Below are 10818 nucleotides of genomic sequence, written 5' to 3'. Positions count from 1 at the left end.
GTGGCGTACTTGTACGGAATAATATGTGCAGAGAATTTCCTCCACCATACCCGTGGGTTAGGCGGTAAAATTGGTACAGTATCAAGTACTGTACATGTTTAGTTAAAGCAGTCCTGAGCGGTCACCGCGGATTGTTGGTCCAGCGCCTATTTCTGGGCCCTTACCGCAGAAGCAACCACGCCGAGGTATACACGGTACCAACTCCGTCCAACCGCTGTAACAAGTACAAGCCAAAGGGAATTTGCCGCTTGCATCATGCTGGGCAAAAACAGCCAAAATCATTCCCAGTCCATTACCAATATTTCCTTGCCACAAGCGCACCACACGAGTACCGCAGGGACTTTGTTCCTTGATCATTCGTACCGATCACATGCTACATATCCTTTGCTATCTTTGTTTTGGACAACTCCGTCTCGCCGATTCATCCTACATATGTCGTCGGGTCTACCCCTTCATGCATGACACTGCCCCAAACTCAGTAACATCTCAATGTCGTCAACAGCATCTCGAACCCGTCCTGTGGACATACGCTCAAGTAGTCCCTCGGGGGGCAGTCCGCACTCCCGAAATGCGTCAATAGCAAGGTTATGCTCCCCTGTGCCCTCGCAGCGCCTGAGTACACCTCCTGTGCAGCAAGTCCCGACGCCTCAGCGGATTGCAGCTGACAACAATGATTCCACTCTGCCCAAGCTTGATCAATCAGGGTCACTGCCGGGTCCAGGTCGATCTGCACTGTCTACAGCTCTGGCTGATACAATGAATCGAACTCCTCCTCGAATTCGTACACCCCCTGTTCCTGCAAACGACCCTTCCCCGAGACAACCATTATTAAGCGCCACCGGAGGCGTGGGGGCTCACGACAGATTACCGAGAACTGATTATGGCTCTTTCAACCCTCGCGAGATGGCAGGAAGTCCAGCACCAACAGAGGATCCGGAAGTGGTGAAAAGACATTTGGTGCAGCCAGACCAAGGCTCGTCGAGAGGGAGAACGCTTCGCTTAGATTTGAACGAGCCGGGACCCTGTTTGGAGTCAGACGAGTTTTCCAGCCTCCGGTTACAAGGTGGGGATATGACCCGTGCTGTCTATCGGTGGGCAGAAGAGCAGGAAGGAAATCAGCCTGGCAAGGCTCAAAGAAGCAAAAGTTTTTCTATGCCGAGACCAGAGCCTGAAAGTGACACCTTGGACATACAAAACATCCGGGTGCCAGGCGGATTTCGCAGAAACTTTTTGCGTAGAGCCGCTGAGAGTCCCACCCCTACCGGTCGAACCTGGAAAAGCTATTCTGCAGCAGATGGACAGGACGGAATGACCTCTGGAAGCGATGTTCGACCTCGGCTCTTTACCAACAATTTTCTAGAATTCCTTACGCTCTACGGACACTTTGCGGGTGAAGACCTAGAGGAGGATGACGAGGTTCTTGAACCAGATGAATATTTCTCGTCTGACGCCTACGACGAGGCCAGCGACCGAGAACCTCTGGAGGACAGTGCCCTACTTACACCAGGCGGACTCCGAAGGAGACGACACAGGGAGCGCGGGCCGACTGGAACGGGAACCAGTTTCAACGCAGCCTTATTGCTCCTGAAATCTTTCGTTGGTACGGGAGTCCTCTTCTTGCCTCGAGCTTTTTTAAATGGCGGCATGCTCTTCTCATCCCTTGTCTTACTCGGTGTGGCTCTCCTCAGCTACTATTGCTTTATCTTGCTCATCAGCACAAGGAACAGGGTCGAGGCTTCATTTGGTGATATTGGTGGCATTCTCTACGGGAAGTGGATGAGAGCAATGATCCTGTTCTCCATCGTTCTCAGCCAGATTGGCTTTGTTTCGGCCTACACTGTCTTCACATCGGAGAATCTACAGGCATTTGTTCTGGCGGTTTCCAAGTGCAGAACTTTCATCGACATCAAGTTCATGGTCCTGATGCAACTTGTCATATTTTTGCCACTGAGCTTGATCAGGGATATCGGAAAACTCGGATTCACAGCTCTTATCGCTGACGCCTTCATCCTCGTTGGCCTCATTTACCTGTACTATTACGACATCGCCACTATCGTGGAAAACAGAGGTCCTTCAGATATCACCTTGTTCGACCCTTCAACCTGGACGCTTTTCATCGGCACGGCTATCTTCACCTTTGAAGGCGTGGGGTTGATCATCCCAATCCAAGAATCAATGAAGAGACCGAAAGATTTTCCCGGCGTCCTGGCTACTGTCATGGTCATCATCACCATTCTGTTCACCTCGATCGGCGCTCTCTCCTATGCCGCGTATGGATCGAAAACCAAAACCGTCGTGATCCTCAATCTCCCTCAGGACAGCAAGATAGTCAACGCTGTGCAGTTTCTGTACTCCCTGGCTATTCTCCTCAGCACCCCGCTCCAACTATTCCCTGCGATCCGTATCATGGAAAACGAACTATTCAGTCGCTCTGGCAAATACAATCCTTATATCAAGTGGCAGAAGAATGTGTTTCGCTTCTTCCTCGTCTGTGTGTGTGCGCTTATTGCATGGGGTGGTGCCGGCGACTTGGACAAGTTTGTCGCCCTGGTTGGTAGCTTCGCATGCATACCATTGGTATACTGCTACCCTCCTTTGTTGCACCTTAGGGCTGTGGCAAAGACCAATCTGCAGAGATGGTTGGATTATTTGATGTTTGCCTTTGGATTGGCAAGTTGTGTGTATACAACCGTCTTAACGATTCAGCAGTGGGCGGGAAGCAGTGGTGGCAAATCCCCTGGGTATTGCGACTCTTGAAGTGTTGATGGAGGTCGAAGCTCGTCCAAGGATTGGGAGCCGCCATATGGTTAGGGCATGAGTGAAGGGGAGGAATGTGTGCAATCTGAGCAGAGGGCTGTCAATGGAACGATGGAAGGCGACGTGGTTAGATATTGCGAGCCCAACGCTCTTTGGCTTTCAATAAGAAACCCTGAGCCCAACTTCCCAGATATATGGGCGTGATGGCGCGATATCTTGGCTGTTTATAGCCATTTAGACCCTCATTTGACCGGCTACGGGAGTCCCGTCTTTGACATTGTCAAGATGATGAGAGTACCCTTCGAGCAGGTGTAGCCTGCAATCAACAAGATGTAGGCCTACATAGGAGTGCCCGGGAAAACACCTTAGCTCGTCTCAGTATGTAGTCAACTAGATGGGCTAGTGATGCCCATGTCCTCGACGCCGAAAAGTTTGCAGTTACCATATACTCTGTGTTTTCTACTCCGTCTAGCTTTCCGTTTAATTTCCCGAATGTCTACAGGTACCTATCATTATCAAACCCAATCACATGTTTGTTGCTATACCCAGATTTTCTGGAGCTGTCTACTACTATACGCGAAAAGCTTCGAAGTCTTCCGTCGTACGTAAGTGCAACGCTCACGCCGCAGGCTGGCTCAACGGTTATTAGCTCATCATCCACTAAGCGCCAACTTCACACTGCAGCTCCTGTATCCTCGAGCGCAAGACTGGGCACATTTGGGGCACGTTGTTGCGTGATAAGAGCTCGACCGCTCGTTTGGATACCCGGACTACTCCGGGGAATATTGCGATCGAAGTGATGCCAGGTATGATGATGTGGCTCTCTAACCTGTGACAACTGGTACAGTAAGTCCACCTCCTTTGTTTCGACGGGTAATATCTGGACCTCGGAGCCCCAGACCACGCGTGCCATAACCTGTACGATGCCAGCTGGGAGGCCGCCGCCGCTTATAGTGCAGATGATTGCGCCGGACCATTCGCCGTTGGGCCTTTGGCGGTGGATCTGTTCGATCATAGTCAAACGACCTTCCCAGATATTTTCGTTGTCGAGCGGTGGGATATAGACAGCGATCTCGCCTCTCGTCTCGGCTAAAGGCATAACCACTTCCCCGAACTAGCTGTCTGTCTCGAAAAGGGCCGCGTCGTGGACAATGGCTTCGCTAGAGCCGTTGAGCTTTAGCTTCTTGGTGATGGAGTTTCCTGTGCTTTCGGGAACACCCACTGTCGACAGATAACTGAGCGCGCTAGTCGCAGAGACTGCCGCGAGGCCTGAATTGCCGCCAAAGGGCGCAAAGAAATGCAGAGAGCATGTGGTGCCAAACGCTTTGTGGTATGCTTCCTCCGTCAAAAGGGCTTGCCAATGCGTCGTGACTTGAGTGATGCCGATGGCTGGAGATTCTCAAGTTCCAGGAAGATCCGGCTGTAGACGTTGGATTGAGATAATTTGGCGTGGGAGGCAATTTATCTTGTACCAGCCAGCAGCACGTGAAAGAGTTGGGGATTCACGAAGGTGGTGTCTCCGATCCACGGCTTCATGCTGTTTGACTTGCACAAGGAACTTATCTTTGCAGTTTGGAAGGTCGAATGATGAGAAGCAGGTATCCAAGAAGCGCCTTATAAGCGCTGTGGCTGTCAAATTTCAGAAAATACATGGGTATCTTGGACAGATAAATAAAACACTGACGCAACTCATCTCGAATTCTTTTCGTAGGATTGACGGCGCTAATGCAGGTACACAATCAAATGTAGTTAGGGATCCGCACCCATGTCTGACGGGACTCCAGGCGAAAGAGCATTGATACCCCGGATCATGAGATTTGGTTGAGATCTTTTTCAAGTTTTCCGCGTCATCAATCGGAAATTGCCGAAATTATCCGCTCATGAGAAGGCTCGTTCTCTTGGTGCCCCGCCGATGTGAACTCCGGTTGAATGAAGTTAAGAAGAAGGGTCGAATTCCGAGAGCCAAGAATTGATCCGGGCTCTCATGATCGAGTCGGGCGATAAGCAAACTTGTCACTGCACTTGATCCTGTGGCGCCCAACGTCGCTTTCAATGAGATGATAACAGCAAAGGAAAGACGACTTCAGCCGACGCCTTTGCATCAGCTTCTAGAGCCGGAGGACCATAGGCGAAATCTGCACCAAACAGAGCATCATCAAACGTCCTCCTGGATTCGTGGACTTCCATCAAATCCAGGGCGGCTTTCATTCTTTCAGGCATGAAAGGCTGTAGCAAAATGGCCATGATTCGGATAGATTCTGCACTTGTGAAGAGGACATATTTCGCCATACGGCTTGTTTCGGCGTCTCCACTTTTAATAATTTTCCAGACTCCAGTGTTATGGAAGAACTTGTTTGTCTGTAAATTAGTCAGCTGTGCAACTTCAACAAAATGCTCAACACTTCATACATCTCCGATCAGCTCACAAATTGACTGGACAGCCTTCCGCGGGTCTGGTTCTTTCATGTGGTTGTCTGCAATTTCTCTTACAGAGCATAATTTGGAATAATGGGCTCTGAGACTCTCACGGATAGCTTTCAGCTCCGGATTACCGGCGTTCCATTGATCTTGAGTGATGAATTTCCAAAAATTATCGTCTTCATTGGCCAGCTCGACCGCTTCGCGGACATCGAAATGCTTACTCTTGAAAACACGATGGATCAGATTTCCGAGGCCACCCCTCAGCAGGTGGTTATACGTTTCTTCAATGAAGGAGTTGTCGTACGTAGCATCGTCGACAATGCCCCCATTATGTGCCATGTAGAACCGAATGCAATCCACCCCGAATCGGTCCATGGCATAGAACGGATTGACCCCATTTCCAGCCGATTTTGACATTTTCTCGTTGTTCATAGTCCAGTGAGCATGGGTCAGAAATCGTTCAGTCACAGGAAGCTTCAGAGCCATGAGGAACGCAGGCCAGTAAATGGTGTGAAAGCGAATAATGTCTTTCCCGATAACTTGGCAATTCGGAGGCCAGACCATGTTGGGATCATTTCTGTTGACGAATGGATACCCCGTCATCGTCAGATAATTGAATAAGGCATCGAGCCAGACGTAGATAGTCTGGCTGTCATCGCCTGGAACCCGAATGCCCCATGTCAACCGTGATGAAGGTCTAGAAATAGAGAGATCCTTGAGTCCACTTCGAATCTCGTCAATTATGAAGACCATGCGTTGCTTTGGCACAATGGCGCCCGCCTGTTCCCCGTAGTGCTTCAGCAGCGGAGCCTGAAAGGCGGACAACCTGAAATGATAATTCGTTTCCGAAGTCCATTCCACATCTTTCCCAGTCTCGATAGAGACGATCTTCGTTAGACCTGTCGACGGATCGAGAACTTTGTGGACTTGGGTCGAGGGATAGAAGGTCTCGTCGCTGACCGAGTACCACCCCTCGTGTTTGGCTTCGTAGATGTATCCGCTGCGATTTAACTCTTCCCAGACATATTGGACAACCTCCTTATGGTCTTCGTCGGTGGTACGGATGAAACGGTCATAGTCAATATTGGCAGCGTCACACAAGGCCTTGAACTGCTCAGCGTGGTGATCGCAGAACAATTTTATATCGGTATTCGCTTTTTGAGCAGCTTTTTGCACTTTCATTCCATGTTCATCGGTCCCTGTAAGTAGGGTCGCTCTCTCATTGCCGCGAAGCTTTGCCCATCGCTTGAGAACATCCGCAAGGACTAATGTATAGAGGTGGCCGACATGGGGTGCTGCAGCATGGATGGTCAGTCAGTCGCTAGACAGAATGAGGGATGAGCACACATGCCTGAGTTGACATAGAAGATGGGAGTTGTCACGTAGTAAGGCTTTCCCCCAGCGGCCTTTGGAAGTCGTTCTGGCTCAATCGCTGTTGCCAGGCCGCGTCGCTGGGAATTTCCACGAGGCAGGATTGGGCGCGAAGAACGGCATCGTGCCGAAGCTCGACACTGGAGGAAGAAGCTACGAGCATGACGCTCGAGAGTGCGCATGCTGGTAGGAGGAGACTTCGAGAGCAGCAAGAGCGCACGAGAGTAGAGTTAACATGCTCACTTGATCCAATTATTTTCAAAGCTACCTTGGTACGTACAGCAGGTTTCTCCGCATAGGTTTTTCCGCATAGGTTTGGGTTCTCCGATTTGCGGCGAGGCTACGAGGCTGAGCTTGTGAGGTGGCAAGAACCGCCTCTAGCTACAAGAGCAAGCACACAATGCCGCTCGCTTGAAAATTCAAACCAATATCTAGCCCCAGAGACGTACGTTCCTGTACGTTACCATGGCAGACCAGGATTGCCCGCGCAAAGACAGCTGGGGTATCCCCAAACCGCGCCAGTACAGTGGCTTTGGAATACTAGCTAATCCATTTTGTTACTATAGTCCATGTGTATATTCGCAACTCGCCCAAGCTTCGTTGTTCCTGCAATAGTACGCTTCCACTTGTCGATAGAGCGAAGATATCAAGGCTGATTTCGTCCTGATACATCTAGAGCTCCGCGCATAGATTCAAGAAGTCGTTGCGTCTCTCATGTTCGCCTTGACTCGTTCCAAGAGCTCAGCTCTGGTCATTCTGGTGTCGGGTGCTAGATTTCTCTATAACCTGCGTCAATTTTGCATCGCTTGGTTCCCCCACCTGACCAGCGGGAAATTACGCAACACAACCACAGACTCACCAGCTTCAGCCACCGCTTCAATTCTGTTTCCGTCCAGTATTCCGGATCTGTAGATATTAGCTTCGTGTTTGCTGCGGTGTCCAGAGCCACTGAGGACGCTGTTGGGTATCAGGATAAATCATACCGCCGGTGGGATCACTCTCAGCAGGGAACATATCTCCTCCCCACATATTCCACAGCGACGCGATAGTCACCAACCCTGCAAAACCTAAGAAGAGATAGAAAAAATCAGGTGCCATGCTTAGGTTTGGACTTGATCGGGTGCCCTATTCGCTTAGAGATTGCAAAGCGCCCACCAAAAGTTGATAGCGGTGCCGTCAGGTATGTGGGTGCTCATCCGAGGATACAGAATGCACAAAGATCGTCCGAGACAAAAGTACAGAAAGTAGATTCGAGAAAGACAAACCAAAGAGAAGATTCTAGTGGCCATGTCAGTTTGAGCAATATAGTGCCTCTAAGGCTGAAGTGATGAAATAAAGTATAGAGCCAATGAGCTGTGGACAGGCGTAGGATAAGAAGATGACGCCTACACGAGATTGCATCGCCTTATCTAACGGCGTAGGCATTTTCAATGCCTTGAGGGGGTGCAGCAGGTGCCGAAAAGGTGGCTTATGGTTCGTGCAATGGAGATTGTTCAGATGCGATATTGAGGATATAGGCTTCAGAGTTTGGCTGAAAAGATATATCCACGAGTAGTTGGAAGCGCATGTGCATAGCAGAGAAAAGCAAAGCAGCGAGACTCAAGAGAACAGATTGAATGGATGTGGAACGAATAAATGTAATAGACGGCGCCCTGCGAGGCGGAGAAATAGAGGAGGCGAGGAAGTAGTAGAAGTCTCGTGATTGGCCAGATACAGAAAAAAGGGACACCGTTACCAACTTCTTCTAACTCCTACATTATCTACCATTCCATGCGGACGTCGCAAACGAGTTTGACATCGAATTTCTCATTTCCCTTCCATATCTTCCTCCCCCCGAGTTGAGCAATAAGACGATACGGCGCAAGTCTATGATTGTTCCGGCTGGTCCGCTGGCGAAGATGGTCTTAGGTCCCTGGGCGGTCGTGTCTACGAAATCGCTGACGAGAACGCCTAAGTCAGGACGGCTTGGGTATGACGCTGAGCCAATAGAGGTGCTTGTATGCATCGAGAAGCATGCATTGCAAATCCTAGAGCCCTTTTCCTTGTTAAGCTCATCCGCTCTCGTCGATTCTAGTGTAGAGAACTCCTCAACAATGTCGTCCACCGATCGATCAGCCGAGATACTGCCCAGACTGAAATCATATCCACAGAGCTCCAGCACATGCCTCCGCGTAACGGAGATGAGGATCTGTGGGTGGTGGAAGGCCTGCAGCTCAATGCAGTTGGTCAAGCTCCTCTTGATCCAAGAGATATGGGATCGCCTCAGAATGACCCAAATGAAGTCGACTTTCCGATCCGGGATAGGCGACGGATTGACGAGATTCAGCAGTACGGGAAGAACAAATGTCACCCCTGGCCCACCAGCAATGCAGAGCACAGTAGTGTCTGAAGTCAACTGGTTCATGATCGATTGGCCATTTGGTCATGTCAGGATGACTGGGGTTGTCGAGAGACGGCCGTCGGGTCTTTTCGCAATATCCAGACCAGTGAAACACTCCTCAGGGGCCAACTCTGCGAGAAGAGTCATATCTCCCATCCTAGCCCGCACGATATACGAACCCACCGAGCCATTCCCATAGTCCCTGGGAAGGCTTAAGGGAGTGAACGGATGCGATTGCCAAATGGTGATCTCCGGCAGGCAGAGGTAGAAATTTGCTGTCCAATATTCCATCTCTTCTTCGGATGCATGAAATCCAAGCGGATAACATCTCCATTGAGAGGGTCAGGAAAGCGGGTGATGGTGGCAGTTGCTGGTCCGGCACTGTTCTAGCAAGACATGCATCCCAATCGATGAACCAGATGGCTAACGATGGGGTCACATAGCAATCGAGCTTCGACAAGTGACCCCGCAGGCTCCGATGAAGAGCATGGCTATCACATGATGACACTTTCGGAACGATTCATACCCTGTCCTGCGACTTGCCGTTGGCGTGCTGAGTACCACCGAAATCGCAAGGGAACTCATTGCGAGAACGTCCCAAACGATATAAATGTGTTGAACCCACTTCAATCCAACAATCGGCTGGAGTTGATACAGTCTCGATTAAACCACACACCAGCTGATTGCGTGCATTGCTGCCTGTATGAAAATTATTTACCTCAGCCACCCACGCAAGAAACTGAAGTGTTGCTGGGGCACACTAGTGATTGCTGAGACAGGCGATTTTCGAGTTGAGAGCATGACTGATAAAGGAGCCAGCGCGAAGGCAAAAACACCGCTTCGGCTCAGCCAGAGAGCAAAACTCGCGCGATTGCTGTAACCTGCGGGTCTTCCCTCCTCAGATGCCATGCAATCAGAAAATTGAATGCCCGTAAATGAAAGATGACAAGATAGGCGGCTAATGCCGCCAAGATCAAAATCTGATATCGGGTGGCCCGTCCAAAGATGGATCGGAAGGCCTCCGGGAGGAGATATCGACGGCCATATGATGCGATCAAGTGCTTGAGGCGGTGGGTGGCACTGGTCGGGCGTGAAGTCTGGCTCTCTGTACTCGTGGGAAGACGTCGAATCGATCTGACTGAGACAAACAAATATCTTCGAGACCCCCAAATACAGATCACGCCTCCGACTCTAACCCACAAGATCCCGCAATACAGAATTCCAAGTGAGTGTCATTGGTACACGAGCTCGAGGTACGCACAAGAGCCCATGTGCTCGGCGCAAGGGGCTGCCCGATCTGCGTAGACCCCAGGGAGGCTCGAGATATTTCATCTCTGTCATGTCCTTCATGAACTAGGAGACAGCGTGTAGGCATGTGAAGCCGCATTGCTGAGAGAATTCCATTAGCCAGTACTGAAGCTGATAAACATGTAGCGAAACCGTTGGGGTCACCGGCGGGTGTAATATACTTCTGGGAGGTCCTCACTGTGACATTCCATATTTGTTGAATATGTGGGTCTTCCCTGTTTAGTTCTTTTGCTGGTCGAGGCTTCGAATTTGTATCACCGATATTACACCCAGCTGGTGCGGGTGATTGGTAGAACTGATGCCTTTGGGGGCCGTCGTGCGGGAACGCTACTGAATGTTGGCATTTTCGAGTTGGACTGTCGAAGTCGAGACACTTTTCTCTTAAATAGCGAGAATAGGCAAAAGACCTAGTCCAACGTAGTGGTTTCGCGCAGGTATACCCTGGACCGGAAGCAATTTTCTCTCAGAAACCGTATTTTTTGCCAGCCAGTACCTCCCAGCTGTAGATCGTTAGGAACCCGACCATAGTCCACTCTTGCCGCTGGCGGCTCAGCCAATCATTAGGGCAAACCGGCTGATCT

The 10818-nt window shown here is 50.3% G+C and overlaps 4 protein-coding genes across 4 annotated transcripts; 1 reads left to right on the top strand and 3 right to left on the bottom strand.

The window, feature by feature from the left end:
• Nucleotides 1-489: 489 nt before the first annotated feature.
• On the top strand, nucleotides 490-2757 carry A1O5_11840 (uncharacterized protein; the record flags this gene model as incomplete). Its single annotated transcript, XM_007752410.1, has 1 exon — nucleotides 490-2757. One exon carries the CDS (start codon nucleotides 490-492, stop codon nucleotides 2755-2757), a length of 2268 nt encoding a protein of 755 aa, XP_007750600.1.
• Nucleotides 2758-3430: 673 nt separating this feature from the next.
• A1O5_11839 (uncharacterized protein) lies at nucleotides 3431-3856 on the bottom strand (the record flags this gene model as incomplete). The annotated part of the gene is made up of 1 exon (XM_007752409.1): nucleotides 3431-3856. One exon carries the CDS (start codon nucleotides 3854-3856, stop codon nucleotides 3431-3433), a length of 426 nt encoding a protein of 141 aa, XP_007750599.1.
• A 950-nt stretch (nucleotides 3857-4806) lies between these two features.
• A1O5_11838 (methionyl-tRNA synthetase) lies at nucleotides 4807-6731 on the bottom strand (the record flags this gene model as incomplete). The annotated part of the gene is made up of 3 exons (XM_007752408.1): nucleotides 4807-5115; nucleotides 5167-6473; nucleotides 6524-6731. The coding sequence occupies 3 exons, from the start codon at nucleotides 6729-6731 to the stop codon at nucleotides 4807-4809; spliced, it is 1824 nt and encodes a 607-aa protein (XP_007750598.1).
• Nucleotides 6732-8305: 1574 nt separating this feature from the next.
• Nucleotides 8306-8953, bottom strand: A1O5_11837 (uncharacterized protein; the record flags this gene model as incomplete). The annotated part of the gene is made up of 1 exon (XM_007752407.1): nucleotides 8306-8953. One exon carries the CDS (start codon nucleotides 8951-8953, stop codon nucleotides 8306-8308), a length of 648 nt encoding a protein of 215 aa, XP_007750597.1.
• Between the last annotated feature and the right edge of the window lie 1865 nt (nucleotides 8954-10818).

This window comes from Cladophialophora psammophila (genome assembly GCF_000585535.1).
Source record: "Cladophialophora psammophila CBS 110553 chromosome Unknown aczJe-supercont1.29, whole genome shotgun sequence".
NCBI classification, from domain to species: Eukaryota; Fungi; Ascomycota; class Eurotiomycetes; order Chaetothyriales; family Herpotrichiellaceae; genus Cladophialophora; species Cladophialophora psammophila.
Note: the sequence above shows the minus strand (reverse complement) of the source record. Positions and strands in the feature narration are given on the sequence as shown.